Source organism: Rattus norvegicus, chromosome 1 (assembly GCF_036323735.1).
Source record: "Rattus norvegicus strain BN/NHsdMcwi chromosome 1, GRCr8, whole genome shotgun sequence".
Lineage (NCBI taxonomy): Eukaryota > Metazoa > Chordata > Mammalia > Rodentia > Muridae > Rattus > Rattus norvegicus.
In genome coordinates, this window is record NC_086019.1 from 171054772 (window position 1) to 171076434 (window position 21663).

General features: G+C 46.2%; 2 protein-coding genes across 9 annotated transcripts in view; one reads left to right on the top strand and one right to left on the bottom strand.

Annotated features, from left to right (window-relative positions):
* The window catches only part of Ppfibp2 (PPFIA binding protein 2), a 145448-nt gene extending 138123 nt beyond the window's left edge, over positions 1–7325 (top strand). Inside the window, exons 18-24 of the mRNA NM_001100582.1 lie at positions 1376–1526; positions 1807–1918; positions 2116–2204; positions 2829–2951; positions 4122–4247; positions 5367–5555; positions 6622–7325. Coding sequence (NP_001094052.1) covers positions 1376–1526; positions 1807–1918; positions 2116–2204; positions 2829–2951; positions 4122–4247; positions 5367–5555; positions 6622–6816 — 985 coding nt within the window. The 3' untranslated portion in view covers positions 6817–7325. The remainder of the gene's footprint in view (positions 1–1375; positions 1527–1806; positions 1919–2115; positions 2205–2828; positions 2952–4121; positions 4248–5366; positions 5556–6621) is intronic.
* Positions 7312–21412, bottom strand: Cyb5r2 (cytochrome b5 reductase 2). Of its 8 annotated transcripts, none has more exons than XM_063269356.1 (11): positions 20977–21086; positions 20785–20879; positions 20325–20494; positions 20020–20092; positions 17693–17799; positions 16862–16991; positions 16221–16304; positions 15178–15263; positions 14034–14133; positions 13036–13244; positions 7312–7653 (listed from the first exon to the last, which is right to left on the bottom strand). In XM_063269356.1, the coding sequence occupies exons 3-10, from the start codon at positions 20487–20489 to the stop codon at positions 13072–13074; spliced, it is 918 nt and encodes a 305-aa protein (XP_063125426.1). In that variant the 5' UTR covers positions 20490–20494; positions 20785–20879; positions 20977–21086; the 3' UTR covers positions 7312–7653; positions 13036–13071. The 8 variants fall into 8 exon arrangements, with proteins under 8 accessions (XP_063125426.1, XP_063125420.1, XP_063125410.1 ...); XM_063269350.1 differs by lacking the exon at positions 20977–21086 and adding an exon at positions 15349–15375 and having other exon boundaries at positions 20785–20919; XM_063269340.1 differs by lacking the exon at positions 7312–7653 and adding an exon at positions 15349–15375 and having other exon boundaries at positions 12841–13244.
* Between the last annotated feature and the right edge of the window lie 251 nt (positions 21413–21663).

Consider the following 21663-nt stretch of genomic DNA (forward strand, 5'->3'; position numbering starts at 1 on the left):
TACTCAATCTGCCTGGACTTTTTCCTTGTCACTCCCTAACAATAAAATGAAACATCCGTACGTGCTGTTTGTGTTGCATTGGTGTGGTAAGTAATCTGGGCATGATTTAAAGTGTTTGGGAGGTTCTATGTAAACACTAGATTTTATCTGGGGCTGGAACATCCTCCTGGAATCCATCTTCTGTGAGTGCCAGGGGAGAACTGTATTTTGCTAGAAGGGAATCTCTCTCACTAGCTTGTCTTAAAGATCTATAAATCCCCATTTATATTTAAAACTGAATATGAAGTTGTTTGGTCCACCTTTCCCCCATGACTTGGTTGGAATTTCAAATGAGCAATTACATTCACACTTCAAATGAAAAATTTATGTCCCTAAGAATGGATGGTTTTAAATACCTAGGTGTCCTGTCTAGGAACAAGACCTAGCTCTTCATTTATTCATGTCTTCTTTCTTATGTGCTCAGTTGAGTGTTGCAGCTACATCAAGTCACCCTTGGTGCACATCCACCCTGCCCTCATACATGGCCAGAGAACGTCTATGTGCCTTGTTAAGGCAGCCCCTAGAGAGGTTATAATTCTAATTTTTGGTGGGGATTTTTTTTATTGTTTTAATAAAAGGCATTAATCTACATGGATAATATGTAGAAAATTGACATTTTCATGTCACGTTCACTCTGTATATATAAACATGCATTTGTTTGCCTATGTATACTTTCATTCTCCCTCTTCCAGTGATTTATCTCTCATGGGTTTCTGGGTAGAAAAAAATCAGATCATCTGAAAAGCATTGAGTCCTTTATTTCTACTTTTTAAAATCTGTACTATTTTATCTGTTCATACCTGGCTAGATCTCTCTACCAGGGTTATTAATAATAGTTATTAATAATAAGTACTGACAGTGCCACACACACAGGATGCCCATATACACATGCACCTTTCTGCTGATTATAATGGAAATGCCCCAGTATTTCATTTATAAATAGAGCTTTGGCTTCTATTTTCTCTCTTTTCCTATTAGAGAATGGACTGTCTTTTCCTAGTTTCCCAAGCATTTCCCCAAGACTGTTGAGTCTTATGGACAAAATGGCTTGATAATAGGTGTTCATACTGTGTTTCTAGAACTATGTGCACTAAGTAGTCCCCTGAGGATCATGCAGGCTGCCCTATGCTCAGAAAAGCTGCAGGTGAAACATGAAACCTGCTATTAAGGTGGCTTTAGAGCCTCACAAACATCAGTGGGTTGTACTACAATGCTGTTTACCTTGTTGGTTCTTTTAAAAGATTGTTTTGTTTGTTTGTTTGTTTGTACTGAGGCTTTGTGCTATGCAAAGCCCCAGGTACTTTAAAACAGAAGCATGTTCTTCCTTTGCTTTCAGTGATGCCAATGCCCCCTTTGCCCAATGGAGCACAGAACGTGTATGTACATGGCTGCAGGATTTTGGCCTGGCTCAGTACGTGATCTTTGCTAGACAGTGGGTGGCATCTGGCCACACACTACTGACAGCTACCCCTCAGGACATGGAAAAGGTAAGGGCTGAGTGTGAGGAACAGATGACCCTATTTCTCCCACAGAACAGTGCATGGATAGGTGGTAGCCTCCATCTATCCCATATACTTGGAGAATGTACAGGGAAAGCTGAGATTGCCTTTTGCTATGGCCTTTTGCTACGGGCCAACATCCCAGGGCACTGTGCACCTACCCCAGGCTCTACCACCACCCTTGAGAGTATCTCTATGTCCATGACATCCTCTAAGGACCAAATTGTCTGCCAAAACTTCACATGTGGTCTTCATCTTTTGCTTTCAGGAGCTAGGGATTAAACACCCACTCCATAGGAAGAAGCTGGTTTTAGCAGTGAAAGCTATCAACACCAAGCAAGAAGAAAAGTCTGCGCTGCTTGACCACGTTTGGGTGACACGTAAGGACAGCCATATATTTATTGCTCTGAAAGACAAAAGAATTCCCCATTGAATGTGTGCCTCAAAGATAGCAGCTTACTTGTGAAAGACAAACGGATTACTAATACTTAGGGGGAAGGAAATCAAGAGCCTCAAAACGATCATTTGTCACCCACATCATCTTTTCTCATGAATCCTAATGCATCTGTTTTTGTAGGGTGGCTTGATGATATTGGCTTACCCCAATACAAAGACCAGTTTTATGAATCAAGAGTTGATGGGCGAATGCTGCAATACCTAACTGTGGTGAGGATTTTTCCTTAAGTATTTCTGTTGTTCCAGTGAGCACTCAGCCCGGGTGTCTCCATGCTTGCCGTTTTAAATGTGATCCCCTCCTTTCTTCTCATTCTGCTTTTAAAAAAGATTTACTTATAAATGTATTTTATGTATATGAGTGCACTGTCTTCATGCACACCAGAAGAAATTAGATCCCATTACAGAGGGTTGTGAGCCACCACATGGTTGCTGGGATTGAACTCAGGACATCTAGAAGAGCAGTTCAATGCTCTTAACAACTGTGCCTTGTCTGTAATCCCTGAAATTAAGGCCTTGGAATTGTGCTGTTGTTACTTACTTAAGGCATGTCAGGTACCAATGTAAAAACCATGGTGGTAAGTGAAACTGTCTGTGAGAACCTTTCTGAGATGTGGAAGGTCTATGTTTGTTCAGGAAAGAACTGTTGGGGTCTTTTGTTACCTTAGAAACTGACTTATCTGGGGTTGGGGATTTAGCTCAGTGGTAGAGCACTTGCCTAGGAAGCGCAAGGTCCTGGGTTCGGTCCCCAGCTCCGAAAAAAAAAAAAAAGAAAAAAGAAAAAAAGAAAAAAAAGAAAAAGAAACTGACTTATCAATCAGAACTTTTCTTTTCCAGAATGATCTACTCTTCTTAAAAGTCACTAGCCAACTACATCATCTCAGCATCAAATGTGCTATTCATGTGCTACATGTCAACAAGTTCAACCCCAACTGCCTGCACAGGAGACCTGCTGATGAGGTGAGGGCATGTACTAGCTGTCCATGTGGTCCTGAGTCAGGACACCGGGAATATTCTGAGAAAATGAGGATGCTTTCATCACAAAATAGATCATAGTGCTTAAGATTCTGGTACCTGTAACTCCCCTGTTGTCTCTGATGGTGGTTTTCTAAGTCATCATAATGATCTAAGGATTTGATGAAGCATAAAAGAGAGAGAAAAGGAAAGACAGTATGGAAACATGGGTGCCAAAGTTGACAGAGGAGATAAGGTCCAGGGTGTTAGAGGGGACAGGGTTCCAAAAGACTGGATGGTTCAGAGTGGGTTACTCTCCTTGCTGGTATAAAATTAACTAGCCTTGAGCCTAGATGGCATAGGACCTTACTCGAGGGGAACTAGACAAATGTGAAGGACCACATGTGGCTGATATGCCTAATACTGTTCTATAAACTTTAGGACTTCCTGGTGAGCCCCAAACTGAGAGCCAATAGATCATGTCCACCTCCTCTGTTGTGGAGAACTGGTCTACTTCTGGTTCTTTAAGGGTTTTAAACGCCTACCTTTGCTGTCTAGTCTTTATTTTCATGCTATTCAACAAATATATCTTGCATACTTTCTGTGTGAGTGTTGAGCATTTTGAAACCCACAGGGCTGTGTGAAAGTATGTAGACATTACTATATTTTATGAAAATATTTACTTTTTGTTTGTGTGTGTGTATCTGTCACAAATATATGGGTACCTGCAGAGGTCAGAAGAGTTTATCAGATCTCTTGAGGCTGGTCGTGAGCTATCTGGCATGGGTGCTAGGAACTGAACCTGGGTCCTCTAGATCAGTAGTGAAAATTATACTGCTGAGCCCTCTCTCAAGCCCCAGCTTCAATGTCTAAGTGTGGATACGCTTAAAACATTTGCCCATGCCAAAAAATACTTTTACCTAGAAAACACTATTGGTTTGTGCTAAAACTCAGGACAGTTGATTCAGATAGTAAAGCATACATATTTCAGCAGAACTCAATAAGATACTGATTTTTGAGGACTGGGCATGCTCTTGGGTAAGTGGTCCAGATAGCTTAGGTTATAAGGCCTGAGAGTCTGCTCAGTGGTGGAGCATCCGAGGCAAGAGTCCCCAGAGGTGCTGACCCCACAGAGCGCCACACAGAACCTAACTGCTTCACTCTCCTCCATCACAGAGTAACCTTTCTCCTTCAGAAGTCGTGCAGTGGTCCAACCACAGGGTAATGGAGTGGCTGCGATCCGTGGACCTGGCAGAGTATGCACCCAACCTTCGAGGGAGTGGCGTCCACGGTGGCCTCATTGTGAGTGGCTGTCTGGTCTAGCTCATATGCCTTGGCCCAGACTAGGGTATTCCCAAACCACCTTTCTTTCCTAGTTTTGTTCATGTTTCGATGATTTAAAAAAAAAAAAAACTGAAAAATCCAAAACATAAGGGAGAAGTGGTTTTAGCTCAGCTCCAGGCTTCAGTCCATCGCTATAGGGCAGTCAGAATATAGAGCAGGAGCTTGAGGTGGCTGGTCACATGACATTTGCAGTTGAGAGAGAGGAGGTGATGAATAGATGCGTATTGCTCAGCTCCTTTCTTAACTCTTACACCATCCAGAAGCCAGGCCATGAAATGGTACCGTATTCAGGACAGCCTATCCCAGTTACCCTATTAAGAAAAATTCCTACACTCATGCCTGAAACCCCTCCCCCCCCACTCCCCACATCATCTAGGCAACCACTCCTTGAGACTCTTCCCAGATGATTTAACCAGGTCAAGTTGATGATTAAAGCTAAGCCTCGTACTTTGTAAGGGCCAGGCATTCTAGTGGAAAATGAGGTACTTCATCTGAACCATTCTAGAGAATTTGAAATCTCAGAATATTTCTGAGATCTCTGACTGAGCATTACCATGCCTTACAGAAAGAGCTAGGATGACTTCTGTGAGGACTCCCTCAGCTTCAGTCCCGAGGATTCCAGTCAGCCGGGTGCTTGCATGAGATCAACTCTGAACAAGGCAGTTCCACCTGTTCCCAGAGGAACACGGGGGCTGGAGAAGTGGGGGAGGTTACCAAATGCAATTTCCTGATTGCTATGATATGATCTTAATCACCACTTAGCTCTGTCAAGTGTCAAAGCCAGAAGGGAAGTGTGAAGGTGGTGGCCTAGATGCCATCAGGGAAGACTGAAAACAGCCTTATCAGAGAGGCTCTGGTTCTCTGCTAGCCTGTGAATATGAGGTCACCAAGCATGCTAGTTTGATCAAAGCTAGGCCTTAAACTGGGGAGATGTGTGGGTAGGACATAGAACACAGTCTCTGTTCTGGAGGCACCCAGTGCTCAGAGGAACAAATTTTTTACCTCCCCATGCCCCTGACACTCCCCACTGCCCTCTACAGTAACCACTGGCTAAGTTTGTTTGTGTTTTCTTCCTAGATCCTGGAGCCTCGTTTTACTGGGGACACCCTGGCTATGCTTCTTAACATCCCCCCACAGAAGACGCTCCTCAGGCGCCATCTGACCACCAAATTCAATGCCCTGATTGGTCCTGAGGCTGAACAGGAAAAGCGAGATAAAATGGCCTCACCAGCTTACACACCGCTGACCACCACAGCCAAAGTTCGGGTGAGTTGTGAGAGTCTGTGTGTGGGTCCCAGCAGCCTGTCTTCTGAGCCTTATGCTAAACATCTTTTAGTTCGATGCCTGGGCCAAACCAATGAGTACAGCCCAACATGAGGGCCATGCTTGGCTTTTGCTGTAGGAGTCGGCTCCTGAGGTCTGTTCATCTTTATTAGATCCATTCCCTACTTGGCCTAAGTCCCAGGAAAACAGCCCACGTTTCTGTATGTTGGAAACATGTACAGGAAGTAGCTCTTCTTGGGAAGCTGTTCTGTACTCCAGTTCTGCCAAGCAGATGAGTTCTGGGTTCCTTCAGTCAGGTCCATCTGTGTGCCACAATGCCCCAGGGACTTGCTCACAGCCATCTTGCTAGCACTAAGAGTGCTCTCACAGCAGCCCATCCTGTTTGTGTTCTATGATATAGGCAGCACACAGCTGACTCTAGTATCATCCAAGCACCTCTCTTTCTCTGGCCTCTCTGAATCCTACATTTTCAGTCTGAAACTGTCTGCAGGCCACAGGTAACCTCCCGAAGCTGAGCTGAACTCTCCCCAAGCAATCATTGGTGCCAGCTATACCTCCTGCTCACGTTCCGTTCCCTAAGGATGCAGGACAGGAGCATCCCTAAGGAGGTCTTGGGAGTCCAGCAGAGCAGCATGAGCGAAGCTCAGGCCAAAAAGGCCAGCCCAGGTTCTTCCAGGGTCTGGATATCCTTGTGGCTCTGGGTGCCTCTCACGCATGTGCCAGCAGCTGTAGTGAGACAGGTCCCATGTGCTTGACCTCAAGAGCAGTCAGTAGCTTTCTAGGGTACCCCTCACTTTACCTTGGGAACTAGGAAAGTGCTAGTGGGGGGAGGGGAGTGGGGCTGAGTTTTAGGCACAGCCTCAGAGGAGCAGCTCTGTGTTCAAAGTATCTACCGGCCTTGCTTCAGCATAGAACATGTCATCGGGAGTCCTGCTTCCTATAGCACTTTCATTTCTTTTCTCCTGAGTTAGCTCCCAGATATATCATCAGTCACATCTGTGCACTGACACCAGAGCTCTTTCTCATCACCTTGCATTTGCTTTTTCAGCCTAGGAAACTCGGATTTTCACATTTTGGAAACATGAGAAAAAAGAAGTTTGATGAATCAACGGATTACATTTGCCCCATGGAGCCTGGAGATGCTGTCAGTGACAGCCACAGGGTCTACGGTGTCTACCGGGGCCTCAGTCCCCTTGATAACCATGAACTAGATGGTCTGGACCAGGTGGGACAGATAAGCTGACGCCCCTGTCATCTGCCTTCTCTGTGCAAGGAGAGCTCACAGTAACACCGCGTGTCACCATATAACTGCACTTCACCCTCGTCCTTGTGCATGACCTGCAAAAAAACAACTGTGTGTCTTTGGGCTGGTTTCCCTACACACCTTAACGATGGTCAGGATATGCAGTTACACAGCCACAAAGGGGACAGACTTTGGGGACTCTAGCCAAATGTGGACTCAGGGGAAATTACCTGGAGACATTGTATATATTTAGTAATTCATAATATCCGTATTTCAGCTGGAAACACATGAGCAGAGGCAGGCCCTGGCCAGTCTCAAAGGCTCAGTTCTCAGACACTGCCCCTATACTTCTGTCGAAGGAAGAATTCAAGTGCCTTAGGCCTGTGAGCCACAAAGTCTTGGCTGAGATCAAAGTGGGTATTTAGGCCATAGTGACAATGTAATTTGATTGTACCTTACTATAGGGTGGCCACTTCTTTCTGATAATAAAAACAGTATTTATATAGAAAGTGTGAAACATTTTTAATTTTGTTAGGAGCTGGAGGTAGAGTGATACCCACTACATGGCTTAAGTACGTGTAACTCAGGATTCAACCAAGGAGATGAACGTCTGTCAGAGGATGCCTGTGGCCCTATTACCTTTGGCCTCTTCTCCCTCTGTGAAGCATAGAAGCGGCCAGGGTGTCACGCATACCCTGGCTAGAGGTTACATCTGTCACACAGACCCTATGTAGTTTTCCATTTCAGCAGCATGAGCCTCAGAGTAAAGGGTGGGTAGATGAACAGACAGCCTCTCTGGCAAGCCTCTGATTTTCACATCTTGCCCACTTCTGTTTCCTGGAAGAGTAGAAACAGAGCTGGTCTCTTGCTTTAGACACAGACTAGCTGGTAATGGGCTCACCAGATGGCCTGTGTCTGGCCGGAGACTGATCAGGAAGAGATGTGTACTCTGCCAATCTGAGCTCCAGCTCAGGAAATTCCAGTTTGGGACTGGGCAACATTTGACTCCTTCTGAGTCCAGTGGGCTTCATCTACAGAACTACAATAGTGTTTTTATCCATCTGGCAAGGAAGGCAGGATTGATGCACTCATAGCATTCTGATTCTACCTCAGATGCAGGTGATGCTTAACATTTTGGTTTTTAATGCACACAGAAGACTCAGCCATGGTCTGTTATTGTTACTTAAGGCTACAACCTCCTGTGTAGTCCAGCTAGTGAGAGAAGTGTCACAGGCTTGCCAGGTTGGGCAACGATAGTGTTTAGTTCTGCTACCCAATGATCAAGGCTATTGTAGAGCAGGTCAGGCCAGGTCTTGTGTCCTATTGGTTATGTCGCTGTGAGAGGCATGTACCTGTTTTCAGACCTTGCATGGGCTTGTGTTGCTGCTGAATCTGCATGGCCTCATGCAACTCCCATTCCTTTAGTAGATCTGAGTTTTTCCTCATACAAGGGGTTACCCTTGGTGCCTCCATGTCTGCAGCTTCCAGATAAGGAAGACAGAGGAGGGAAGGGAGGAGGAAGGCAGGAGGAGACTCCTGTGCTGTGAAGAGGTCACAGCCTCCTGAAGATGCCTTCTTATATGACAGCAATGATATCTGGGGTCCTGTGCCCAAAATCATCCTCCTGTTCAGTAATCTGGAGGCTTTCCTATCTGTTGCTCTCTACTTCTGGAAATAGCTGGACCACTGGACATGTGTAAGAGGCTGCTTGACAGGCTCTGCCTGGGCCTGCTTCTCTACACTGAGTGCTGGTGCTAAGTGTGACTTTGGCGGAGTGTGTGCGTGCAGTGCAGGAACTGAAAGTTGCACGGGTCTCCCCAGCTGACACTCCTCAGGGCCTAAAACACTGTGCCCACACTCCAGGGAAGAATGTCCTGGAGGGCATGCACCTGAGTAGAGGGGGCTTTGCATGCCACTGTCTCTGTAAAGCATGGGCTTCACCCCTGTGTGCTGACTAGGCTGCCGCTGCCCGTTTTACAGATGGCACCTTCCGAAGGCACCGTGACACAGATAGGGCTCCTCTCCCAAGACATCCACCGCCTCACGGTAGGATTCCAACTCCCCTCCTTGTGGCACGGCTAGTACAGCCCAGTGAGCTTGGTGGGGTGTGGTGTTCATGGCCACAGAAGAGGAAATGATGCTGCTTGATAGTGGGTCAGAACCTGAGCCAGTCCTGAGGCACACAGCAGCCCAAAGAACCCCTCCATTGGCCTGTTGCTGACTCTGAGCCACTGTAGGACATTGGAGGCTCACAGGCCTTTTGCAGAGTTGGCCTAAACATGCAGGATGCTGGAGCCTTTCCCTGGTCTCAGAGCTGGTAATGATATGACAGTGCCCAAGCAGTTCTGGGTCACCTATCCAGCCAGACCAAAGCTCAGACTCATGTCTGGCCCAGTGAATATTGTTCTGCCGACTAAGAACTTGCATTCCTATTGCTCCTCTGAGTATCATGGATATACCATGTTATAGTTAGGAGAGCCTGCCATGCCCAAGAATACAAATCAATCCATGGGGAGGCAGCTTGTCCCAAGTGAAGAAGTTTTGGGGAAGGTAAGAGTGACTCAAGACCTTATTTGCCCTTTACTAGCTCTAGGAGCCTAGGCGTGCTATTGTCCCTCTGAGGCTGGCTTTAGTTACTTTTTTAGATACCCAGGATTATTGACCCCTAATAAAGCGGGACCAATGAGAGCCCTCTTGTAAATCACATGGGAAAACCAGAGGTAGCAACCCACAGTTAGAAAACTACCTAAAGTCAAAGCAGGAGAGTTCCTTATGTCAATGCCACAGACATTGTCTTTTGGCTCATATAGGGAATTGTCTCTGTACAATCATAGCCCATAATCTCTAACAAATGTTTGGTGGTTTTGAAGTAAAAAGTCTACCTCTAAGGAGAAAGGCTTGGTTTTATGTGTGTGTTTGTATGGGCGGTGGTGGTAGGGATTGAACCTAGGAAATTATGAAAGAAAGGCAAGCATTTGTGTATACAAGGCTTTCCCCTTAGCCATTTTTATCTTAACATTACTGTCTGTTCAACACTCAGTGCTCAGGTTCCCGGGAATACCATAACTTTGTAGTCAGCAATGTTGGGGATGGGCCACTCCCAGTGTGTTTTTGGGAAGAAGTGGCAGGGTAGCCTTGGCCTATGGACTGTTAAACTGCCCCTTTGACTATGTTCTTACAGACACTACTGAGCCAGGACCAACTACTGAATGACCCGCCTGGCTGTCCCTGATTCTGATGACTACAGATGACATTCTTCATGGCTAGAGAGGCACATGTGGAGCCCGGATGTTTGCCTCAATGGGGAGTTGCCCAGAGCCACCTAGATGGGGCTGGTGGGCCACCTTGGATGTAGGTGCTGACAGGAGCAAAAGCAGAAGGGTGGGATAGGACTCCAGACATGTCCCAGTGTTTCCCTGTGTCATCAGTGCTTGCTTTCCACAACAACTTTCCTACTTTTTGTACTTTTATATGCAAATGGAAGACCACCCCTGTAGAGATGAAAGTGAGGTGTTAAATACAAAACAAAATTCATAAAAGCCTCTGATTGGAGCGGGGAAAGCTGTACAAACTGTGTTCTGCCTTGGCTGAGTGAAATGACTGGGAGGCAGGGACCTCTCTGGGGCAGCTTCAAAAAAGTATGCATGTCCACTACCAAAAGCCTGGGCCTGAGAACCAGAGACTCCTCTCTTGATCCCCCAGAAGCTTTCATCTACCTGAATTCTTTTTTTTTTTAATTGGATATTTTCTATTTACATGTCAAATGTTACCTCCCTTCCTGGTTTCCTGTCCATAAACCCTCCATCCCATCTCACCTCCCCTTTTTTCTATGAGGGTGTTCCCCCACCCAATCACCCCACCCTGCCTTCCCGCCTCCCTGCCCTAACATTCCCCTATACTGGGGGATCCAGCATTGGCAGGACTAAGGGCATCTCCTCCCATTAATGACACACATTTCCTCCTCACCTGCCTCAAGTACAGTGTGTGGTCAACGCCTCCCTCTAGTGGACAGTCTTCAAACTCAAGCCATTTATGTATGTATGTATGTATGTATGTATGTATGTATGTATGTATGTATGTATGTATGTATGTGTGTATGTGTGTATGTGTGTATGTGTGTATGTGTGTATGTGTGTATATTGTATGTATGTATGTATGTGTGTATATTGTATGTATGTATGTATGTATGTATGTATGTATGTATGTTTCCTGTTCTGTTTCATACAAGCCAGTTCCCTCCAAGGCCATGACTATTCCACTTCCAGCCTTGCTCTCTGATCACTGCCTGCCCATGATTTTCTACTTGACCCCTCACTTTCCTAGATGGTCCCTGCCAAACATTCTCCACTTCTGATACCTTGTCACATTTTGGCTTTAAATACCTTAGTCACAGATGGGCATGCCATCTTGCTACCTTCGTGCCACCTTTCCACCATTTTACCAGCCTTTGTGAGTCCATCAACTTGTCTTTGCTTCACTTCCTTTATTCTTTCTTCCGGTTCCAAATGAACTCTGCCCTTCAGCATTGTGTGCCTCTGAGATGTTCACAGTTCACTTTAAGGTTATGTGCATGTGTACCTGCCGCACGAACCAGCTGAGCTGCTGTAGTCTGTGTGGGCTAAGGGAGTCCCAGGCGGATTGCTTTTTGCTTGTTGCCAATGACCACTACTCGTGGTCTTCCCTGCAGATACCCATTGGCACCCCTCTGGTGAAGAAAGCCAAAACCACTTCCAGGCTTTGTCAAATGACCAAAGAAATCACCAGCAGGACTAGGGAACAAAAAAGCCAATGAGGTGGGACAAGTTCAATGGTGAAAGGCTTTGCAGTTGAACCTGGTGGCACATGCTTGTAATCCTGGTTATTATTAGTTGGGAAGCTGAGGCAGGAGGATTATGGGTCACAGATGACTTGAGATACAGAGTGAGTTCAAGGCCAAGCTGGGCAATGTAGCAGAGAATGGTCAGATGTGTCCTTCCCCGAGGAAAGCATTATGCAAGGACACACTGAGAACAAGCAGGTGGATGAACGTGGAGTGTCCCTCCCAGGCCTGTTTGAGATTGTGTGCCCCCCCCAGCCCCCGTAGATGAGATTCAAGGATATAGTGGAGCTCCCTGCTCCCTGGAACCACATTCCTCTTTTCTTCTTCTTCTTCTTCTTCTTCTTCTTCTTCTTCTTCTTCTTCTTCTTCTTCTTCTTCTTCTTCTTCTTCTTCTTCTTCTTCTTTTGTACCCCTTACCCTCCTTACCCTCCTGCATGCACACACATGAGCACACAGAGTAGCAAATCAAGCAGCAAGTGCTAATACTGCTGCTACTATGCCAGTTCTTCCAAAAGAAGAACAGACATAGAATAAAACAGATCCAGGTTTAAAGGCAACTCTGCCACCCACTGTGTGAATGACTGGGGAAACATGTGACTGACACTGTCTGTTTCCTCCTGTGTAACTTAGAGAACAAAAACTCCACAGAACCTCTGGCTCATTAGGAAGGTCATATGAAATGAAGTTGGGGTGAGCTTACCCCCCTGAAGTAGCGGAGCAGCAGGATGTTATTCTCTGGGCAGCAGGGGGCGCTAGTGGTCCCTGTATCATATGGGTTGAATGATGGGATTTGAAGCACAGCTTGTGGAAATGGTGAATGAAACGTAACCATGGCAACTTTGGCACAGGGCCAAGATGGAGGATGCTAAACCATAAATATCCCCCCCATGTCTCTATCTGTTGTACAAAATGCAGGGGGTAAGAAACGGGTTCCTGGAGCCCACCTACTGTGGATTTATTGCCCTGACATACAGCTTTTTAAAAAGTGTCCCACAAGGGAAGTAAGAACACACAAGGCCTTTGCCCTCCTGTGAGTCTGGCCTTCAAAGCAGAGAAAAGTAAAAAGGTTCGTAAGTGGTTAGGTTGGTAGAGACCTGTTTGGATCCTGCTGGAATTCTATCCCACAACCCTTGCTATCACCTCCACCCCACACTAGCAAGTCCTGGCTTGCCCAGAGTATTTTCTACATATCCACGCATTATGAGTTAAATGCAGAGTAGTCTAGTTTATTCCACTAAGCCATGGAGAAAGTGGCTTCCTTCCCAGCCTCCAAGCCTAGAAGCTCAAAAATCATTTTTCTCTTCAGCCCCTTTCTCTTCTTAGGCCCACAATGAAAAGAATGCCATGCCTAATGGTGCCTGGAGTGACACCTTAGTTGAACAGCATGAAGTCAAACTCACTGTGACACAGGGACCCACTAGGTATCGTGGGAGGTGTTAGTAGGTAAAAATCATGTCCTTGGTGTAGCCAAGCTGCTCCAGGCTGGGGTGAGCTGCCTCCTGGATCAGAGGTGGTGGGCCACATACCAGGATGAGTGTGGCCTCCCCAGGAGGAGGGAGGTGCTCCTTGATCATGTCTGCAGTAATGAAGCCTGAGCTGTACTCCCAACCTAAAATGAAGCAGAACACGGAAGGAGCATGGTTTTGCATTTGTTCCTGATGCTGGAGACCAGGCTGCCCTACAAAAACTTAGAAGTTAGCATTACTGGTTGCCCTAGGCGACTCAAGAAGCAGACCTAGGGGTTCCCAGCTATCCATGGTATTTTCTCCAGATTCCAAGCTCAAGCCTTCAAGAATCGGGATGATATCTCTCTGCTCTAAGCATTGAGTAGAAAGTGGGGCTGCTGGTAGGGGGAGGTGAGGAGGCCATACATGTTTGTGGAATTGGGCAGCAATCTCTGCTGGGCAGCTTATGGGTATAGACAGGTATAGATCAGGGAAGCAGGAGATAAGTCGTGAATGACCAAAGGTGCATGGTGGTTCCTGGGATGCTAGCTGAGGCTGCAGGGACTCAGCATCTGAAGTCTGCTGTCCAGAAGAGGTTGGTGATGAGGGGCAAAGTAGCCATGAGCAGGTATAAGAGGTTAAGGGGCCAGTGGTCATGCTATGTGCAATGTGCTGACTGGAGAGTATGTGTTCAAATAGCCTGGTAGCTCAGAGTCTGTACTCAGTGCTGTGTGTGGCGTGTAGAGGAGGTATTTAGCCTGCCCTTGACTTATTTACAAACTGCTGCTCCCAATGTCCTCCCACTCAGATTCTTGCATGTCTTAGACGGACCAAGAGCCCCCAGGCATAATCTCCTTTGGAGTAAACCTTAAATTCCAAACAGACAAAACCTAGAGACTATAGGTGTGTTGAAGGGTAGAGCTGGTCATAAAGGAGAGCCGCATGGGTCATACCACTGGGGGGCCTGTCCAGGGTATACCACAGGCTGAACTGGTTCTGATGCGTTGTGGCCACTTCTTCTAGCTCCTTTCTCAGCAAGATATCCTCTTCTGTCTAGAAAAGAATCGCCATTACAAAGATCCCTCTAGGAACAGCCAGTATGTCTGTCCCCCCACTACCAGATTGAACACATATATCTGCATATTCACAACTTAACTGCCATTGTCCTAGCTTAAGAGCTTGCCAGACTCTAGGGCAGACAAGGTTTTGCTACTCCCTGTCTCTCATTAAAGAGCTGGAGGGGCTAAGGAATGGGGTGGGGCACCAACAGCAAGGCTGCCCTCTGGCTGGAAGGATTGGCTGTACAGACCACTGACTGCATACCAAAGTCCCCATTCATTTCCCTGCATCCAGGATCAGGCCTGGCAGGCCAAAGGGCACATGATTAGTGAAGGTTGACCTTTGAGGAGCCAGGGGATTACGGGTCTACATTTGCACCTGGGAAAAGTAGGCCATGGTTCCTAGAGAGTGCCCAGGCTTGGGTCATCAACCCTCCTTGGCTCTTGTCCAGTAATTCTACTTCAGCATTATTTCAGAAAATAAAAGTTAACAATTACTTATAATTACTTATTGTTTATGACCAAAATCTGGAAAGAACCTGAATGAATATTTAGTAAAACATTACTTTGACTCTGGTGTGACTATTTAAAGTTAGCTAGAGGAAAATGCCTGTGTGATACTAAGTGAAAAAACTATTTTTGTGTATGTATGAGGAAATATCATATATAAATACATAATGCATATAGGGACAAAGACAAATGAAAGCATGTATATTCTTCTGAACTTCTTAGCGTTTCCACCAGGAACACGCACTATTTAGTACTCAGAATAATGGAGAACTGGGAATTAAGGAGAAAGCCCAGTGAATGAAGTAGGACTGTAGGGAAGATATGAGTTAAACAGAAACAAACAGATCAGGCTTGGCCTTAGCTTCTTCAGCTGCCAGAGACTTGCTGAGCTCAGTAGCCTCCCACAGCCTCAGGCAGCCAAGCAGCATGGACTCAGGCAATGGGGGAGGAATGGATTCATACAGAAGCCTGGCTCAGGGAACATTCCATGCTACTGCAGCGAACTCTGGGCTGACTCTGCAGAACTAACCTGGTTGGCAAAGAGGAGGGACATCCTGGTCCCATCGCTGGTGTCCTTGGTGATGTGGCGAATTAGCTGTAGCATGGGCGTAATGCCTGCAAAACAGTGGGCAGGCCAGTTTGCTCCCGTTCCAGTTTCTGGTCTTTAGTGGATTAACAGGTTCACTGATTCTCTTTTTACCATTTTTCCCTTTTGTTTCCTCAAACCCTAAGTGGAGAAGAACACCCTTGATTTTGGTGTTTCTTTCTAATGCGACAGAAGGTCAAAGGCTCCTTTAACTTTTAGAGACAGGGTTTCATGTATCCCGGGCCAGCCTCCACTCATTATGTAGCTAAGGAATGCCCTTGAACTTCTGATCATCTCAAGTTATAATGTGTCTCCATGCCTGGTTTTCTATGGCACACTATGGACTGAACCCAGTGCCTCCTGTGCTAGGCAAATACTCTACTAATTGAGCCATGTCTCAGCCCTCCTTTTTAATTTTCCTGTGACAAGAGGAAAAGAACATTCTATGAGCTAGTTAAAAAAAACCCTAAAATTCATACATTATACTTATTTAATATATAATAATATAATAGTCTAATAGTCATGATTCTGAGCCTGGGTGTAGCATGCATTGTGTATGTATGTATGTATGTATGTATGTATTTATGTATGTATGTATGTATGTGGAGTATTATGTGTATACACACACATACACACACACACACACACACACACACAGAAGGCCAGGGCCAGTAAACATGATGGTATTAAAATTGTCTGTGTATGTGCCTAACCCTGTATGTTTCCCTGAGATTTTATTCTCAAAGGATTTGTAAAGTCAGGCTGGAACTGGATTTCCCACTATTTAGGAACCAGTCAGTGATCAAAGCCTGCCCAGCCTGGCCTCACAGCCCTGACTTGAGGGGGTGCAGAGGGTCAGGGTCAGATTCTGTATCTGACTCCACATTTGCACTACCACAGCTTGGGAGGAATCTCTCAAATCACTCCTTATAGGGTTTAAGGACTCCCAATTTAGAAATGTCTTAGAGAAACCCTGGAAATCTTACCTGTGCCTCCAGCAATCATCCCCAGGTGATGAACCAGCTTTTTTTCAGGCTCACTCGTTTTGTCTGTTTTGATTAAAAGGGTCCCTAGAAATACAAAGAATGTTTTTGATTCTGCAGCCCTTGTCTGACAGCCTACAAGAGATGTCTGACTTAGGAGGCAGGTCCAGCTAAGGAAGAGTTCGCAGCATCCCAAGCCATTCTCACACAGTAGTTTCACAAGCCACCTCTGGTAGCCAGTGTCTAGAGTGGAAATCAAGGCTGGGCATCCCAGGGGATAGCTGGGCCTCTTCTTAGGCAACTCGAAGCCTCTGAGAGCCCTCTCCATGGCAGTGTTGAATGAGTGGAGAATCTGGGAGAACGACTAGTGTGGACTCCCTCCATTATGCTCAGCAGCAGGCACTGTTCATATATCTGTGCAGAGACAGCAGCGAGGACATTCCAGTGTACACACATGTGACAGAGGTTTGAGCAGTGACAGAAGTCACTGGAGCAGTGACAGAAGTCACTATAAGTGCATTCGTGTGAATGAGTGTCTGAAGACTGGAAGTACAAGCCCACATGCTCTAGGGCTGAGGAAGACCACAGTAAAACCACAGGAGGAATCTCCTAGCTGTGAGACCCCACTGGACAACACCTGGTACCTGGCTCATTATAGAACAGGCGCCCCGTTGGCCCCCGAAAAAGAATGGTGTCCCCAATTTTCATATTCTCCAAGTACTGAGTCATCTTTCCTCCTTCAGGATACTTAGGGTGCACATTTTTGAAGTAGATCTGCAAAGAAAGTATGGGTCCTTCATTCTTCAATGTCTTTGACTATACAGTTGCACACATCTGGAAAGTGCACTTGGAATCAGAAACCATGCAAGTAAATATGGTCATACTCACTGTGAACAATTTAACATTTTGTTTCTGTTTCTATAGTAAAAATAAAATAATTCAAAACAACTTAGGGGAGAAAGGGTTTGTTTTAGCTTATAATTTCAGGTGAAAGTCTATCTTTGCAGGCAAGTCAAGGCAGGAACTTGGAGCAGCTCACCATATCACATCCAACAGAGAAAAATAAATGTATGCATGCATGCCTGGCAGTGCTCAGCTCATTCTCTGCACTTAAACAATCCAGTGGCCTCTCCCTAGGGAATGGTGTTGCCCATAGTGAGCTGGATCTTTCTACATCAATTAATATAATCGAGACAGTCCACCACAGACATTTCCTCAGACCCACCTAGGATATATAGATAGTCCCTCATTGAGACTCTTCTCGGGTGATTTCTAGATTGTGTCAAGTTGACAAACTAACCACAGCAATCCTTTGAGGCTCTACAGGGTAAAGTGTAGCACAATTGATAAATGAGACTATTGAAAAGCACTGTCCAGGCCATAAGTCTCCCTAGAGAAAAAGTATTGCTCTCCACTCTATCACATTTAGGATACTTGGGTGTTCCAGACAGCTGGGTAAGATGGACATCTTTTACCTTTATAATTAAGTCCACAAATCCTTGATCATCGTCACTGGAGACAGGCGTGTAAGCCCTGATCACCAATTCATTGTTAATTTGTGCCAAGAGATGGACATAGTTACCTACAAAAATGTATCAAATGTTAAGCCTGAGGAGAGTAAATAGGACCCAGGAATCCCCTGAAGATTCACTTTGATAACACCTGCCCAGACACCATCACACTATAACTTTTAGAGTAAGGCTGAATTAAAGGTAGGAATTGACACTAAAAATATCAGAAAGGAGCCACGTGTGGTGGCACATAACTGTAATCCTAGCACTTGAATGTTAGAGATTGTTGAGTTCAGAGCTATAAATCGAAGTAGAGCCTGAGCTAAGAGCAGGATCTGGTCTCAAAAAAGAAATCAGAAAAGAATTTTTCCATTAAAAAAATCCTATTGTCTTCATGAAGGTTTTTCTTCCTAACTTGGAGTCTGGGAGGGAGTCACCAGTACCCCATCTGTATCCTAGGATAGAACAGGGCTTAGTAGCTTCATGGGAACTGCAGAGTCCCAGGACCTGGATAGTCCTATTTCAAATAAAGTAACAATATGTGCAATCTGCCCATTGGCTCTGCTGAGAGATAAGGGGGACATTTATACTACGTCTTTGCCTTCCAAAGTAAAAATCTATAGACTTGGAGGGTCAAAGGCATATGAGTTTAGACCATAGCCCGATGGCAGATAATGGGTCAGACTGAAGTGCAGACTTCAGGGCCAAAGCAATTAGTATTAAGTGGAGGAATGCTAAAGGCTAGAAGCAAAAGAAGGTTCCAGGACAGGGGACAGGTTCAGAGGAAGTAGAAGCTAAGTGTGCCTGGGAAATTGGAAATACAGATAGAAATAGAAACACACACACACACACACACACACACACACACAGAGAGAGAGAGAGAGAGAGAGAGAGAGAGAGAGAGAGAGAGGAACAGAGACAGCGAGACAGGGACAGACAGAAACAGAAACAGAAACAGAAACAGAAAGAAACGGACAGAGAGAGACAGATGAAGAGTGGGCAGAAAGGAAGGGGGGATTGGGATGCTTGAAGACCCTGCTAGTTCACAGTGTTAAGCAGTGTAAATCTGTGTCTTGGAGGACTCCCTTGAGGCTGAAAGGCAAACTTATAGCCATAGCCTGATTGGGCACCAGAGACACTTGAGAACACAGGCCTGAAGCAGCAGCTTCCTTCTGAGAGTTACCTGAAACTGAGGACCTAGAAGGTCAGTCACTGCATCCCCACACAGAATGAAGCTGTGTTCCGGGTCCCAGGGCCCCACCTCTACCCATCTTTGTGTCAGTTGAGTATAAGGCATCCACAGTTTTCCTATCAAGACTCTTAGAGGGCACTATATTGCCTTGTCTCATTGACCATGCAGCTTCCACTGGGGCTGAAGAGAGAGCAGGTCAGAGAAGTCTCTACAAATTCTATTTCTCGAGTAGCTTGTCCTTTCATGCTGCCTCCCAACAGGGTGGCGACAGACAGGCTAAGCAAGGAACAGAACGCCCAGTGACAGAGGAGTGGGGGACAGCAAGCAGGCTCAGGGTCCCAGCAGGATTCCTCATGCTATAATTTCATCACTTGGCAGAGTTGAAGTCAGTTTTCTTTGAAATTAGGCCATCAATAAGACTGTCCTCTAGGAGGCAAGGGGTCAGGCTTCTCAGTCCCACTCCTGTTCCTTAGGTTTTTCATCTCAGGTGCTGTCTAGAGATGTTGCTGATGAAACTGGAAGAGGGACAGTTCAGGAGGTCAGCTAGCGCTGGCTTCCACAGTGAGTTAGTCCCTCCTTAAGTGGACCTCAGGACCCCTCAGATAATCTATCAAATTAGGGTATTTGCATTACCAGTGACTTGCCACACATATTGGGTTTTGACTACAAGGGAATGTCTGCTCTTCTCATCCCTGAACAACACAATGAAGTTTCTGAATTTTCACATCCATCATTCATTTTACCCTCACTATACCCGAATTAGGCAGTCGGGCCTAGGAAATACTATTTGATAGATAGAAGGTCAGAGAGGTTGAGGGACCGGCCTTAAATTGTATGGACAGGAGCCTTTAACAAGATCTTATACCTCCTGACTGTAGGCTTACAGGGTTATCAGTATACCTCAAGCTAATACCATTGTGACAGTCCAAGTAGAACAATTGGGCCACTGTCCTCAAGTCCACCTGTCTATTCCCTCCATTCATGCGCTCCAGGGTTGTATGGGTGGATCCTCTACATCCCACAAGAATGGGAATCCATTGCTATTAGGAGCTGAGTATTCAAACATCCAGACTTGGAGATGTCACCAAGCACTGCTCACCTACAGGAAGCCCTAGGACATGGTCTGGTGAGGGCAGTCCAAATCGGAACCTTCTGGTGTTGTGGTTGATTTGCTGGTTAAAAAAAAAGAAAAAAGAAAAAAGAAAAAAAGAAAAAGGTAGGCAGGTTCTGTTGGCTCTCTAGGAGTTTTGCTGTGTGGCCCAGATTTTTAGAAAGGTGTTCTATTTGGTCCTGAGGTAACTGCTCACCCACCTTCAACAGCTAGCACCCCCCCCCCCCAACTCCAATCCTCCTCTTTGACCTAACCAGAGGAAGGTTTAGGTGACCCAGTAGGTGGCCCATTACCTCTTTCTCAATCAAGGGCAGCGGGTACTTGGCTTCAGGGTCCTGTAAAGTGATAAGATCTTTCTTCTTGACGCTCATTTTCTTTAAGGCTAAGAGAATCACGATGGCCCTGGCGACAGGTCTGGTCCTGGCAGATACAGTGCGAATACAGATCTCAGATCTCATCCACTCTGGGGTAGACAGCAATAAGCATGGCTGATATTGTCCCAAAGGACTAGCAGAGAGAAAGGTATTAACACAGAAGGCTGTTCTCTGGGACCAGAGGACAGAGAGGTTAGCTACAGGTCCAAGAAACCCCCTGGACCAAGCTGGACATCTATCCCAGAGTGCCAGTGTCTCCAGGCCCTTCTTGCCCATCTATCTCCATCCGGGCTTCAGCTAAAGGTGCAATGGCTGGGGAGGAGCGATCGCATTCATCTTAACAGGCCACCTTAACCGCAAGGCTGGGGACAGAACTCACCTCTCTAGAGACTTGCCAAACTCACTTCGGATTCCGCTGGAGCAGTGGAGCTGTGAGTGGCTTGGGGACTCACTAGCACCTTCATAGGCAAGTGACTGAAGCAAACATCTGCCTGTAAGAGGCGTGGCCCGCCTCCCTACAACAGTCTTCAACTCCGCCCAGCTCCCTCACTAGGCCAGCTCTCATCCCAACCTGTTTTGAGAAAAGTCTGCTGCGTAGTCCTTTGGCTCAGAGATCCACTGTCCGAACAGCTGGGAAACCGCCCATGAATCCTGACCAGGCCACTGCCTGCGGCTGTTCCCCAAGCCCGGAGTTCCTTCCTGCCCCGCGCCTTCCCGGCAGAACTCACCTGGAGCGAGATGCCCAACTTGTCGAAAGAAACAGTGCTTTAATGGTGGGGACTGCGGGAAGTCAAGCAGTGGCGAACTGGCTCCGGCTCCATAGCGACAGATTCGAGCTTCTGTGTCACATGACTTTGGCACCGTTCCAGCTTCTTTCTGCTTTTGCAGCTGGCCTTGTGGGAATGGGGCACATCTTCAAGATCCCTACGTAGGAGTCCCTCTGCATCTTGACTCCGCCTGCACGTGCCAGCAGCCTTGAGGAAAATTCAGTCTCCCCAGCTTGTTAACACCATGGCAAGATGAAGGAAGGGGTTGCTGTAAACTTGTAAACAATGCAAACTCAATAAATGGGAGTTGCAGCATAGAGGAAGAAGGCATATCTTATTTAACATGCTTCCTAAGCTGCTACCTGAGCCGAGCAGGACCAAGTGATTGCAGAATGGGGCTGACTGTGGGTGTCATGCCTTCTTTCATGGGAGACAGGATTCGGAGAAGTCCAGATTATGAGGATTCTACACAATGCATTTCAGAACCTTGG